This window comes from Pan troglodytes, chromosome 9 (genome assembly GCF_028858775.2).
Source record: "Pan troglodytes isolate AG18354 chromosome 9, NHGRI_mPanTro3-v2.0_pri, whole genome shotgun sequence".
Classification (NCBI taxonomy): Eukaryota; Metazoa; Chordata; class Mammalia; order Primates; family Hominidae; genus Pan; species Pan troglodytes.
Genome location: NC_072407.2, coordinates 60,141,413 through 60,157,065, shown reverse-complemented (window position 1 = coordinate 60,157,065; position 15,653 = coordinate 60,141,413). Strand labels below are relative to the sequence as shown.

The 15,653-nt window shown below is 43.7% G+C and overlaps 1 protein-coding gene across 1 annotated transcript; it reads left to right on the top strand.

Moving 5' to 3' along the window:
• Positions 1–14,987: 14,987 nt before the first annotated feature.
• On the top strand, positions 14,988–15,236 carry LOC107967339 (cytochrome c oxidase subunit NDUFA4). Its single transcript, XM_054662295.2, has one exon. The coding sequence runs from the start codon at positions 14,988–14,990 to the stop codon at positions 15,234–15,236; it is 249 nt and encodes an 82-aa protein (XP_054518270.2).
• The last annotated feature ends 417 nt before the right edge of the window (positions 15,237–15,653 follow it).

Genomic DNA, 15,653 nt, shown 5'->3' with positions numbered 1-15,653 from the left:
CAGCACTGTGCTATTTCAGCACCCTTGTGACTGGACAGCACTTTCCCCCTTTGGCCACTCTGAGTCTGTTATGTGATATCTTCTTCCAATTCTACTTCTGATTCACCTTTTCCCTATTCTTTCCAATGGCCATCTCCACTGCCCTTTACCATCCTCAGCAGGCTGCCTGAATGAATTACTGTCATCTCCTTGGAGATGCCTGCATTTAGCAACCCAAGAAAAATCTATTCTACTAGGATGCAATCAAATGGGTTGATTTTTTTGTCTTTGTTTCCTGGAAGACAAAACTACATTTGGCAATTTTAGTGAATCTAAATTGCAACCCATAATCAGTATAAGCTATCATTCACTGGGAGCTTACTAGGTGCCAGGCACTATGCTGATCTACATACTGTGCATGCTATTTCTTGTTTGATTCTCACAACATTCCTTGTGAGGTAGGAATTTTCAACTCCTCTTTACATAGATGAGGAACCTGGCAATTACAGATATTATGTAGCTTATCCAACACTATACCACCAATAAATATCAGAACCAGGATTTATACCTGGTTTAAGTGATTTCCAAGGCCAAAGTGTGGACGACAGGATTTTAGGTGAAACACAAGTTAACAAATGTATTTCAATAGTTATTGTATTAGTCTGTTTTCACACTGCTATAAAGAACTGCCTGAGACTGGATAATTTATAAAGGAAAGAGGTTTTAATTGACTCATAGTTCAGCATGGCTGGGGAGGCCTCAGGAAACTTACAATCATGGCAGAAGGCAAAGGGGAAGCAAGGCGCCTTCTTCACAAGGCAGCAGGAATGAGAACAAATGCAGGAGAAACTACCAAACACTTATAAAACCATCGGATCTTGGCCGGGTGCAGCAGCTTATTCCTGTAATCCCAGTATTTTGGGAGGCCGAGGCAGGTGGATCACTTGAGGTCAGGAGTTCAAGACCAGCATGGCCAACATGGTGAAACCCCTTCTCTACTAAAACCACAAAAATTAACCAGGCTGGTGTGTGCCTGTAGTCCCAGCTACTCAGGAGGCTGAGACGGGAGAATCGCTTGAACCCGGGTTGTAGTGAGCCGAACTCATGCCACTGCACTCCAGCCTGGGCAACAGAGCAAGGCTCTGTCTTAAAAAAAAAAAAAAAAGATCTCATGAGAACTTACTCACTCACCATCATGAGAACAGCATGGGGGAAACCACCCTTATGATTCAATTACCTCCACCTCGTCTCTCTATTGGGGATTATGGGGATTACAATTCAAGATGAGATTTTGGGTGGGGACATAGCCAAACCATATCAGTTATACATTTATTTTAGTATGCATTAAAGATACAACTGTTGCATTACATCCATGGATTTTAATGAAATTGGCAGGTCTAGACTTAGCTTATTTTTAAATAAGTTGGATTTTTTAAATATTAAGTAAATATTACAACTAGAATGAAAATTGGCAAAAAATATGACTGACTTTTGGAAAACACTGCACTAGGCTAGACTTTGCATATTATTGAGTGATATTTCTGAGAATTTACCCAATCCCCAATCTTGCAAATGCCACTATAGCATATAATTTCCCTATAAAATGCATAGTCAACAAAGGCACACTGATATGCAAATGCTAGGGGTTCTGCTAAATGGACTCACTAGGAAAGTGACTCATTGCAAACACCAGTGGGGCAGTGCAGGTGGTTGAAATTCATAGCTCAGCAAAATTGCAAGTTTTCTTTCTGAAAAATCTTCAAGGTTAATTCGGTGAGTTCCTAGAGTCCCTTGTAATCAGCTCTCACCAAGTACCTATTCCTACTTCATCTATATTGATGTCTCCCAACCTGGAATTTTGGAACTTCTGGAGATCCATAAAGATCACAAGAGAGGTATCTTAGATCTAATATTAATATCTCCAAAAGCTGATGAAAGTGACACTTTAGTAAAGCAACACAGGCTAATTAAAAACATCAAGTGTTGCTGTTTATAATTGGAATAGCATAAACTCTATGCAGTAATTCTAATTATTTTTTTCTTTTTTAGAGACGGAGTCTTGCTCTGTCACCCAGGCTGGAGTGCAGTGGGGCAATCTTGGCTCACTGCAAGCTCCACCTCCCGGGTTCACGCCATTCTCCTGCCTCAGCCTCCTGAGTAGCTGGGACTACAGGCGCCCGCCACCATGCCCAGCTAATTTTTGTACTTTTAGTAGAGACGGGGTTTCACCATGTTAGCCAGGATGGTCTTGATCTCCTGACCTTGTGATCCACCCACCTCAGCCTCCCAAAGTGCTGGGATTACAGGCGTGAGCCACTGCACCCGGCCTAGTAATTCTAATTTTTTAATTTTTATTCAAAACCTGGTTGGTAGTTAGTCTTTAATTTATAAAAATGAGAACTGCTCAGGTAAGGTGGCTCATGCCTGTAATCCCAGCGCTTTGGGAGGCCAAGACTGGAGGATCACTTGAGACCAAGAGTTCGAGACCAGCCTGGGCAACGTGGTGAGACCTCATCTCTACAAAAAAATTTTTAAAGTTAGCTGGGCATGGCGATGCATGCCTATAGTCTCAGCTACTGGGGAGGCTGAGGTGGGAAGATCACTTGAAGCTGGGAGTTAGAGGCGATAGTGAGTTGTGATTGCATCACTGCACTACAGCCTGGACAACAAAGCGAGACCCTGTCTCAACAACAACAAAAAATGAGAGCTGCATTACATTAATAAGTGTTTTCGGAGGCAGCCACAATATTTCAGTATATGAAGTTTACAGAATATACTGCTTTGAGGTGAAAGGAGAGAGCCACTCTTGTAAATGATTCCAGGTTTGTTACCTGTTAATGTCCTATTTTGTGCTGCACTTTGCTCTATCCAAGGATTTTTTGTATGTAAGAAACAGAAAACTATTCAAGTTGAGCTCAAATAAAGAGGAGGTGTACTGCAAAGGCAGCACAATCTTTCAGATGCTAAACACATCAGGCTTCCTAGGACTTGGATCTGGCTTGTATCTGGGAGGCTGTCAGGGATGGAGCCTCCATGCATCTCCCTCTTACTGGAGGTGAATGATGTTGTATCTCTGCTTCTTCTCATATGCCTTTCCCCATCTCTTCACTGCAGTGTGGCCCCCTCTGCTTAGCCATGTTTTCTGCTCCCCACTAATGCAGCTTACACATGGTTCTGGTTGCCATGGTGCCAGCCCCTAGCCTGATTGAAATGGGCTTCTGAGTTTAGCCACCACAAGCACATTTGTTCCCCAGATTCCTGGGAAAGACCAGTTTGGAGATGTCCATTCCTGGTCCAATAAGCCATGCCCAGAGAGGGAGCCATGACATGGTACCCTAGACTATACCTAAGTGGCAGCCTAGACTACATCTCAACCTGAAATGAAAGAGCAGTTCCCAGAGAAAGGGGCTATGGACAGGCAGGCATCCCAATACACATTCACTACATGCTTTTATTTGCAAAAGATATCAAGTCTTCTTGGAAATGGTCACTATATAAATCTTAAAGAATAGTAATTAATATTAACAAGGAACTCATCAGATATTTATTGAGAACCTGTTATGGGCAGCTGTGTGGATGCTACAGTCTGGTTAGGAGGGAAAAGGATATACACACACATAAATGAAAAGTATGTAATTATTGACGTAAGTGTGGCCCCACCAAAAAGCAAGACAGGAAGTCACTAAAGGGAGGAACCAGAGATCAGAATTGCTTGGCAAGCCCAGCACTTCCCCCTCTCAGCCTATTCCTACTGTTTCATCTCGCGGTGACCACCTTTCCTCTCCACCTCTCTTTAACCTGTATCAATGCAAACCCTACCTCCCTACACCACCCCCCAAAAAATCTTTCCTGATTAAACCAGCCAGAAGTAATTTCCGCATTCATAGAACCTTTCACAGCACTTCTAAGCACTTCTTATAGGGCACTTAAACCTTTGTGCTGTTCATTATATAATCATTGAAGTACAGTAATATCTCTTCTACCAGACTGTAACCTCCTTGATAATAAAAACCATGATAGTCAAAGGACCTAGGGCAGCTCCTTGCACATGGTAGGCATTTAATTAATATCTATCACATTAATTAATGCATAAAATACCTGCATATAAGCATGAATAAGCAAACAGTAGGTATATGTAGGTAGGACTTGAACATGTGCTACAGAGAGGATATTCAAGGTAAGGTAAGAGAAAGTTTGTTTATTTATTTATTATTTATGGAGGCAGAGTCTCACTGTTGCCCAGGCTGGAGTATGGAGGGCAGTGGTGCGATCTCAGCTCACTGCAGCTTCCGCCTCCTGGGTTCAAGCGATTCTCATGCTTCAGCCTCCTGAGTAGCAGGGATTACAGGCATGCACCACCACCCCCGGCTAATTTTTGTATTTTTAGTAAAGACAGAGTTTCTCCATATTGGCCAGGTAGGTCTTGAACTCCTGGTCTCAAGTGATCCACCTGCCTCGGCCTCCCAAAGTGCTGGGATTACAGGTGTGAGTCACCACGCCCAGTCAGATAAGAGGAAGTTTTTGTTTTTCCTTCACAGTGACAGCAGTTTACATGTAGACACCAAATTCATCCAGGGCACATTTTTTTGAGCCTCACCTGGTATCAGTAGATTAAGTAACCATGCTTGTCTTTCTTACCAATCTAAGCCCACTGTTACAGACTCAACAAAAATGTCTACCCTTTCTCTCTTGACTGCATCAAACTATAGAGGCTTGATAAGCCAATTGCTCTTTCTCAGGCCCTTTGTGGCTAGAAGTGATCATATGATATACATCTAGCCAATGAGCTTTAGGAGAAATCAGCCAGCTGGTTCTTGGCTTCTGCAGAAGACATTTCCTGACAAGCCCACTGCAAAACTTCTTGTAAACAAAGAATAAATATTCTTATAGCTTAAGTCACCTTGCTTGAGTTTTCTGTCACTTGTAGCTGGACAAATGTAATAGACCCATCTAACAAATATTCCATTAATTCAGCAAGTTATTCTTCTAAGCTCCTACTAAAACCTAAGCCCTATTCTCTTCTCACCTTACACAAAGTTTGCCATCCTCGCACATACTCTATTCTTTTTTCTCTCTTTATCTATTGGGAAATGTTGGTCCTTTCTCTCCTCTACTTTACATTTTGTGGGTCCATGAGAAAACACCTGCTTAATTAATTCATTCTATTCCAAAATAGAGAAGGAAGGCAATTAGACTTAACCCATGCTTTACAAACTGACATACCTCTCAGGTGAATCTTTACAACCACACTTTGTGGTATTTTACGCTCATTTTGCAAACAGAAACCTTAGGCTAATTGTAACCGAGGTAAATGTGATGAAGCCAGATTGTCTTTACCTGTTTAATTGCAAAAGCCATGCTCTTTCGGCCTCCTTGGGCTCTCTCCCACCTACTCTCACTTCCATATAAATTGGCTTCTTTGGGCTTATGCTGTTTAAACAATCAACAAAGTCCACACATTCACCTCCATTTCTATGTCTGTATTTGTCCTTCACAGTCAGCACTTGGTTATCAGCATCCATGGGAAGACAGCAGTTGCACAGATACCCCAAACATAACTCAGTCTCAGAAACCCACAAGGTAATGTGTTTTGACAGCAGATTTTCCTTCTAAGTGCTTGTGGAGGCTAACACTAAGAAAAACTGGAGCTTTCTAAATACTCATCCAATGATGGCAAAGTAAAAAAGCCCAGGCTGAGAAAGGCAGCCACCTGGTAGGGTTAGAAATGACAGCAGGTGGGGGCCGGGCGCAGTGGCTCACACTTGTAATCCTAGCATTTTCGGAGGCCGAGGTGGGAGGATCACCTGACGTCAGGAGTTCAAGCCAGCCTGGCCAACATTGTGAAACCCCATCTCTACTAAAAATACAAAAATTAGCCAGGCATTTTGGAGCATGCTTGTAATCCCAGTGACTCGGGAGGCTGAGGCAGGAGAATCGCTTGAATCCAGGAGGCGGAGTTTGCAGCAAGCTGAGATCACGCCACTGCACTCCAGCCTGGGCAACAGAGTAAGACTGTCCCAAAAAAAAAAAAAAGAAAAAAGAAATGACAGTAGGTGGGGTAGTAGGCCCCATGTAGACAGTGGGAAGTTAGCTACACAATTGTATGTTCAGACTCTGAACTCAGAAATTAATACAGATCAAAAGAAAAGCCATGCTTTTTTGACTTTTTCTAAGGAAATGAGGGAGAAGAGGAGGAAGAAACTAGCAGCAGCTACAATTTACTGAGTATCTGCAATGTGTTCCTGTTCTCTCACAAGCAGTCTATCATTTAACTCTTACAGCAAGCCTGGAAGTCAGGAACCATCACATCCTCTCTTTTTAACATAGAGTTTATCATTTTAACTATTCAAATATACAATTTACAATCTAAGTATATTGCATACAATATAGATTGTACATATACAATTTAAGTGCATTCACAATACTGTGCGAGCATCAACACTGTCCCTTTTCAGAATCTTTCATCATCTCAAACAGAAACTCTGTACCTATTAACAACTTCCCATTCCCTCCCTTCTTCCCCCAGCCCCTCGTCTACTTTCTGTATCTATGAATTTGCCTATTCTAGTTATCTTGTATTTGTCTGTTCTTGCACTGCTATGAAGAAATACATGAGACTGGGTAATTTATAAAGAAAAGAGGTTTAATTTGCTTACAGTTCTGAAGACTGTACAGGTAGCATGGCTGAGAAGCCCTCAGGAAACTTTCAATCATGGCAGAAGGTGAAGGGGAAGCAGGGATGTCTTACATAGCTGGAGCAGGAAGAAGAGAGGTGCCACGCACTTTTTTTTTTTTTTTTTTGAAATGGAGTCTCATTCTGTCACCCAGAGTGCAGTGGCACTATCTCAGCTCACTGCAACATCTGCCTCCTGGGTGCAAGCAATTCTCATGCTTCAGCCTCCCGAGTAGCTGGGATTACAGGCGGGCACCACCACACCCAGCTAATGTTTGTATTTTTAGTAGAGACAGGGTTTCACCACGCTGGCCAGGCTGGCCTCAAACTCCTGATCTCAGGTGATCCACCTGCCTCAGCCTCCCAAAGTACTGGGATTACAGGTGTTAGCCACTGCGCCCAGCCAGATGCCACACACTTTTAAACAACCAGATATCATGAGAACTCACTCACTATCACAAGAACAGCAAGGCAGAAGTCCGCCCCCATGATCCAATCACCTCCCACTATGCCCCTCCTCCAACACTGGGGATTACAATTGGACATGAGATTTGAGTGGAACACAATTCCAAACCATATCATTGTATAAGTGAGATCATGCAACAGTTGTCCTTTTGAGTCTGGTTTACTTCATTTAACATAAAGTGACGGTTCACACATGTTGTATGTAACCAGATACATACTATATACAGTGGAATACTCTATGGTAAAATTATAGTTAAAATGAATGATGAACTATGTTATTAGCATTGGCTGGGCATGGTGGCTCATGCCAGCAATCCCAGCACTTTGGGAGGCCAAGGTGAGAGGATTGCTTGAGGCCAGGAGTTTAAGACCATCCTGGGCAACAAAGAGACACCCCATCTCTATTTTTTTTTAATAACTATATTAACATCCTGAAGAGTTCTTCAAAATATTATGTTGAGAGCAAAACAGCAAATGGCAAACTAATATGTAAACTCTGGGATTAAATCATAGTTCTTCCACTTTCTAACTGTATATAACTGTGGAATTTACTTCTCTGTGTCTGTTTTCCATCTGTAAAATAAGAATAATAATTTGACCTAATGTTGGTGTCGAGGGACTAAATGGACTTAATATGTGCCTTTGCCTTAAAAGAGTGCTGGCACCAATAAATGCTCATGATTATTATTATTACTTATAGATTCACATCAGTAGTAAAATATAGACTTGCTAAAAAAATTATTCTAAACGTGGAAATAATGGGAAAAGGTGTGGGATGTCCTTTCAATATCATATGGGGACATTATTTAATAGATTTAATAGGTCCACCAAGGGTAATTCAGGAGAATATACTTGATTTGACTCACTGCTTCCTATTGACTAAAAGTCTCAAATTTAGTGAAATTACATGCTAACTTACACATTCTTGTTCAGTAGAGATGCAAATAATTTCTGTCTTATAGAAAAGATAGCCCCAAAGTTTACAGTTTATTGCATATAGGACAAGAACCACTTGAATATCCAATCCAATATCTTATTGCTTTAATTTTTTTGAAAATTATGCTTTCCTGCACTGAAGGATGCAAGCCAAATTTATGATAATGGTTGTCTCTCTAGCAAGGGAGAGGCATAGGACTCGGGTAGAATACATAGGGATTTCAATGACCTGTAATGTGTTATCTGATTAAATATTTATGTAGGGCCGGGCACGGTGACTCATGCCTGTAATCCCAGCACTTTGAGAGGCTGAGGCAGGAGGATCACTTGAGGTCAGGAGTTTGAGACCAGCCTAGACAACATGGTGAAACTCCGTCTCTACTAAAAATACAAAAATTAGCTGGGCATAGTGGCACATGCCTGTAATCCCAGCTACTCGGGAGGTTGAGGCATGAGAATCACTTGAACCTGGGAAGTGGAGATTGCAGTAAGCCAAGGTCACACCACTGCACTCCAGCCTGGGCAACATAGTGTGACTCTGTCTCAAAAAAAAAAAAAAAAAAAAAAAAAAAAAAAACAAAACACCTTGTAAACTGGGCACAGTGGCTCACGCCTATAATCCCAGCACTTTGGGAAACTGAGGTGGATGGATCACCTGAGGTCAGGAGTTCGAGACCAGCCTAGCCAATATGGTGAAACTCCCTCTCTACTAAAAATACAAATATTAGCCAGGCATGGTAGTGGGCACCTGTGATCCCAGCTACTCAGGAGGCTGAGGCAGGAGAATCGCTTGAACCTGAGAGGCGGAGCTCGCAGTGGGCCAAGATCGCCCCACTGCACTCTGCTTGGGTGATAAAGCGAGCCTCCATCTCAAATAAATAAATATGTATGTAGGCCAGGCATGGTGGCATGTGCCTGAAGTCCCAGCTATTCAAGACGGTGAGGAGGCAGGAGGATCGCTTGAGCCCAGGAGTTTGAGGCCAGTCTGGGCAACAGAATGAGACCCCATCTCTGAAAAAATTTTTTAATACAAATAAAAAATAAACATATTTGAAACGTATAACAAAAATATTCATGTTTATTAAGTCGAGTGGTAGACACATCTAAATCTTTGTGTTTTCAATTAAAAAAAAATTACCCAAAAAATCAAAGTAACAAAGTACTGAAGCTTCTTGTTAGGGCAAGACAAAAAGCTCTGTGCATTCATTTATGCCAAATTATTGACCAGGCACTCTTCGACAGGATGATGCGACCACGTAAAGATTTGTAGACTGGAATCCAGGAGACACGGGTTACAATTTTGAGTCTAGAACTAATTAGTTGTATGACCCTGGGTAAGTCACTTCTCTTTGAACACCAGCTTTATTTCCTGTTGAGTGCTGAGCTGGGCATGGTGGCTCACGTCTATAATTCCAGCAGCACTGAAAAATTATGTGCATACCACTCCACTTATGAATTTTCTTTTTTTTTTTTTTTTTTTTTAGTCAGGGTCTCCCTATGTCACCCAGACTAGAGTGCAGTGGCACAATCTCAGCTCACTGCAACCTCCACCTCCTGGGTTCAAGAGATTCTCTCACCTCAGACTCCCAAGTAGCTGGGTCTACAGGTGTGCACCACCAAACCCGGTTAATTTTTTTGTGTTTTTAGTAGAGATGGTGTTTCGCCATGTTGGCCAGACTGGTCTCGAACTCCTGGCCTCCAGTGATCTGCCCGCCTTGGTCTCCCAAAGTGCTGGGATTACAGGCTTGAGCCAGTGAGCCCAGCCTCACTTAGGAATTTTCTTTAACCCAGTTCCAAACTGAAAAAAAACTTCAGTATAAGGAATTGCAACAAAGTTTTAATTTTTCTATGATGCTTCGATGTTTTTAAAAATTACCATTAAAAGGTTCAAATATATACCAAAGCAGACAGTATAATAAACTGACTTCCATGTACCTATCACTCAGCCTCAACATTTATCATTTTATAATCAGTTCTTGCTTTATCTTTCCACTCTTCCCAGCCAGATTATTTTAAAGCAAATTCCAACGTTCTATCATTTCCTGGTGCTTTTTTTAAAAATGTCCAAATGAGTTTTTTTTTTTTTTTTTTTTTTTGATGCGTCTACTTTGCTGGTGCCCCAAGCATGTTCTTGGTCTTCCCATGTTCGGGACTCCAATCCTGCCTCAGGCACTGCTGTACCGTCACATCCCGCCGGACTGGATACTGTGTAATTCCCTTTAGCTGGAACAATCCATTATTCACAGAACCACAACCACCAGCACTCCAGTAGCCTCAGCTGAGCTCCTCGAGACGCAGTCTCAGGACAGCAGAGTCAGCTGACACAGGCGTAAGGAGGAACCCACCCTCCCACCACAAAGCGCCGTCAGAGAGGGAGGAAAGGAGGAGAGAAGCAACAACTGGGAGATGATCAGTCTGTGTGTTCGCTCCTGGTAAACAAATCCCTTGGCTCCTCCTTATGCCCATCAGCATTTCCTGTGCTTAGAAGTTAGCTTCATTTCTGGAAGTATCATCTTTTTATTTTTTTATTTTTTGTCTTGTTTTTCCCTTGGATTTTTTTTTTTTTTTTTTTTTTTTTTTTTTTTGAGATGGAGTTTCGCTATTGTTGCCCAGGCTGGAGTGCAACGGCGCGATCTCGGCTCACCGCAACCTGTGCCTCCTGGGTGAAAATGATTCTCCTGCCTCAGCCTCCCGAGTAGCTGAGATTACAGGCATGGGCCACCACACCCAGCTAATTTTGTATTTTCAGTAGAGACGGGGTTTCTCCGTGTTGGTCAGGCTGGTCTCAAGCTCCTGACCTCAGGTGATCTGCCCGCCTCAGCATCTCAAAGTGCTGGGACCACAGAAGTGAGCCACTGCACCCAGCAGCATTTTTTTTTAAATATCATATTTTTTAATTGCTAATATAAACTACCCATTCCATTAACAAGGCCCCTAGTGCCTCCTCCGATGAGTCCCCAGTGGGTGAAGCCTAGAGAGCTTCCTGGAAGGGCCCCAGAGTCCCTGCCCTAGTGTGCTCCCAGCTCCCCTCAGTGCTCCGTCACTGCTGGGACCCAGCCTTGAGCAACAGTGACGGAAGTTTATGACGCGAAAAGGGACTTACCTCTAGCCCTGGCCCTAACCCTAGACCACGCTCAGCTCCTCACCAACCTCTGAACTCAGTGTCCCCGATTTGTTTGATCAGTATTGAGGCCCACAACAGACCCTCAATGTTCAGCAAAGAAGGCCCCTTGGGTCATTTAGTCAAAAACCGCATAGACTGTCCCCCAGGTTCCTGTAAGCTCCCAAGGGACAAGATGACTTTTCCTCGTTCAGACTTCAGAATCCAAGGAGGAGGCAGGAAGTCTCCTACCGGCTCGTGCTAAGACTTTCTACTGCCAAGAACGGAGTGACAATGGCTAGGCATCATGGCTCAAGCCTGTAATCCCAGCACTTTGGGAGAATGAGGCAGGGGAATAGCTTGAGCCCAGGAGTTCGAAACCAGCCTGGGGGGCAACATAGGGAAATCCTACCTTAAAAAAAACTAGAACGACAAACTCCATCTCCTCAAGGAGATCCTAACCCCCCTATCCCCGCTGTGCCTCAAGAACAAAACAAATGCCCGAAATCTAGAAGGAGGGATAATCTCTTCTTCCCTGAGGCCTGAACCTCCCAGGTAGGGAGGTGGTGTGTTTCAAGGACCTTCCAGAGCTCTAAGCCTCCAGAGCCACCAGAGATCAAGAGGAGATGAAGCCAGCTTTATAAGCTCTGGGCAGGACCAAGATGCAACCGTAGCTTCAGTCCTGAATGCCACATCCTGTTTGCCTGAGCTGTGTGTCTTATCAAGCCTGAATGTGTGGCTACCCCAGGAACAGCTTTAGAGAGGAGAAATTGAAGATACAGGCTGGAGTGGAAGGGAGTCCCAGAACTACCCCCACGTGGCTGGCCTGGGAGGATCTTGAGTCCCCCCCGCCATCTTGAGGTATATCGGGCTGGGAAGCACCATCTGCTAAGGTTGGTATTTTTCTATTGCAGATTTTACTGCGTTCCACCAGAGCTGATTCAGAAGGCTGAGGTTGCCTGTTCTCTTCCCCTTCCCTTCAAAATCCACACCCACACCATCCCTTACTCTGTCAGCCTTTAAGCATTTCCTGAGATCCCATGGTATTCAACGGTCTTGAGCAATGTTTTCCAGCTCCCCATTCATCAGGTACGCATAATCTAACTTGGTGGAAGTTAATGTACATCAGGTACCTACCTTGTTTCCAGAAGTGTGCTGAGTACAACATTGACACGCATTGTCTTTCAATCCTCACAGAAACTGAGGCTCAGAGAGGTTAAGTAACTCTGCCAAGTTTCCTGACCCCTTCCAATGCACCTTTTGCCCGGTAAATGTTTACTGAGGTTAATTCCCAGTTCCAGGTGATCGCACTTCCCCATCTCCTCCAACTAGCAACACCTTTCTCATTCCTCAAGGCTCAGCCCCGTGCCTCCTGGTCCTGAAGTCTCCCCAGAGCACTCCAAGCTGCAATCACCCTTCCCTCAATGGGTTCCTGCTGGCAGTGGGCTCCACCCAACTTCACTCGTTTTCATGGAAGCAAGTGTGTCTCTTAACAAAATTTTAAGATCTTAAGTGGCCACAGCCGTGTCTTATGCTATTGTTTACTTTGAACAACTATGATGGTTTAAATACTTTGAACAACCATAATTGTTTAAACCCTTTTGAACAACTGCAATTGTTCAAATATTTTCAGATTATAGTAGTTGTTCAAATAGTCACTGACAGCTTCTTATATAGCTTAAAACAGCCTCTGCTCTCAGAAGTTATGTGATAGGGAAGCAAAGCAACACCATGCAGGAGGGAAGAAAGACTTAGAAACATTGACAGACCCTGTTACACAATTCTAAATATGTGTGTGAGTAAAAATCAACTGCCAGATGACAACAGCACACAAAACAAGGACTCACTGGGGAAAGGGAAGTCTTACTAGAGGGACTGAGGGATGGCATTGCAGGATTATAGAGGAAGCCGGAAGGGATGATAGAGGAGACCTGGAGGGATGATAGAGGAGACCTGGAGGGATGATAGAGGAGACCTGGAGGGATGCTAAAGGAGACCTGGAGGGATGATAGAGGAGACCTGGAGGGATGCTAGAGGAGACCTGGAGGGATGATTGAGGAGACCTGGAGGGATGATAGAGGAAACCTGGAAATACTCTGCACTTGGGAACCTCAAAGTACACCTGGAAGGCTGTTGCCAAGGTCACAACAATTGAGAATTATTAATAGGTGTGTCTCTGAAGGAATCAAATGGCCATATGGAAGTTGAGATGGGAGCAGTGGAGGATTAGGAGGGAATGCAGTACTGGGCCATGGGAAGATGGTGGAAGAGAGGGATTGGGAAGGTAAACAAGAAACATTATTTGCTGGATTCCAGGAATTCAGCCTAAATATATGGCTGGGCATGGTGGCTCATGCCTGTTATCCCAACACTTTGGGAGGCCAAGGTGGGCAGACCACCTGAGGTCAGGAGTTCAAGACCAGACTGACCAACATGGTGAAACCCTGTCTCTACTAAAAATACAAAAATTAGCCAGGCATAGTGGCAGGTGCCTGTAATTCCAGCTACTCAGGAGGCTGAGGCAGGAGAATTGCTTGAACCCGGGAGGCAGAGGTTGCAGTGAGTCGAGATCATGCTGCTGCACTCCAGTCTGGGTGACAGAGCGAGACTGTCTCAAAAAAAAATTGTTTTAAATAATAATAATGCTGAGTATGACTTTGTGAATGTGTGTGCCTAAGGGACTGGTCTGTCATCCTATCAGAGAAAAATGAAAGCAATAATACTCATTGTAGATCAGAGACTCATGGACATTTAGATTTGAACAGAAGGAAACCCCTAAGAAAGGTAGAAAAGAATAAGCGTAAATGATACATGGGGCATCTGGGTGGAGAAACTGGGGCACAGGCCAGGAGGCTGACTGTGCTAGGTTGAACGTCAAGGCTGAATCACAGATAGGATTCTGCCACACCACCAGGACCCTGACTTTTGAGATCACATATTCTGACCTTTCCAGTAAATAGACGGTCATTCTGCGAAGGGCATGGAATGTTTCTTGAATTTTCCTACAGTCACATAATCACAGGCCCATCTCTGGGAGGGAGGGAGGAGAAGCAGCAAGGGCGGAGGCAGGGTCTTGGAGGTTTCAGTAGCCGGCTAGTTCTTCTAAGGCCACAGTCTTCAAATGAGGGTTGGTAGCCCTGAGGGTAAGTGAAGACTCTTCAAAGGGTTCACAGGCAAGACCTTCTAAGGGCACCGGTTTCCAGAACCTCAATGTCCATATCTATGCTTTCCTAAAATGACATGCTTGAGAACACCTCTGTGATGAGAATACTGGACTGCCTCTCATCTCCCCCTTCACAATTGCCCTTCTCCCACTTTTGAAAAGAAATGCATGCTTTTTTTTTTTTTTTTTTTTTTGAGATGGAGTCTTGCTTGGTCCCCCAGGCTGGAGAGCAGTGGCTTGCTCTCAGCTCACTGCAACCTTGACCTCCCGGGTTCAAGCAATTCTCCTGCCTCAGCCTCTTGAGTAGCTGGGATTATAGGCACACACCACCACGCCCAGCTAATTTTTGTATTTTTAGTAGAAACAGGGTTTCACTATGTTGGCCAGGCTGGTCTCCAACTCCTGACCTCAAGTTATCCACCCTCCTTGGCCTCTCAAAGTGCTGGGATTACAGGCATGAGCCACCACACCCAGCCAAGAAATATATGCTTCTAACCCATGCTGAATCTTATGAGAAGGCATCTCACCAGCATATGCAAATTTCCAGAATACCACACGAAGATATAATTTGATAACTAAGTATTGAAAAAGTAAATAGAGATACTGCTTAGTCCAGAGCCTATTAGCTAGGCTTGTTCTCTCCTTTCGAATCAGAGGTTTCTGCTGCAGACATGCCCCACCAGACCCTTAGTCAGACCAAGAAGAATCCGAGTTTGATATCCTGCTTCATATTTATTGGAGCTGGGAGTACTGGAGCAGCATGGTATGTCTTGTGTCTGGCATCTTTCAGTCCAGATGTTAGTTGGGCCAGAAACAATAACCCAGAACCCTGGAACAAACTGAGTCCCAATGATCAATACAAGTCCTACTCAGTGAATGTAGATTACAGCAAACTGAAGAAAGAAGGCCCAGATTTCTAAATGAAATGCTTCACTGTAAAGCTGCTTAGAATTAGGATCTTCTAGACGCCATCCACACACTTTTCCACTTAACCAGGAAATATTTCTCCTCCACAAACATGAAATCATGCTGGTGTACTGCGTTGGACATTACACTGATGAATACATAACTGAAACGTGAAAAAAAGGAAAGAAAAAGCAACTAACTTTAGAATGCCTACAAAATCCCTTTTTTGGCTTCTTGTAGAAGGAGGCTTATACTTAACTTGGTGTTTGATATAGTTTGGATGTTTGTCCCCACCAAATCTCATGTTGAAATGTGGTCCCCAGTGTTGGAGGTGGAGGCTGGTGGGAGGTGTTTGGGTCATAGGGGCTGATCCCTCATGAACGTCTTGGTGCCATCCCCACGGTAATGAGTGAGTTCCTGCTCTGTTCACA

Excerpts from the sequence above, each read along its gene's own strand:
- LOC107967339 (XM_054662295.2), top strand. The coding sequence starts at position 14,988 with ATGCCCCACCAGACCCTTAGTCAGACCAAGAAGAATCCGAGTTTGATA.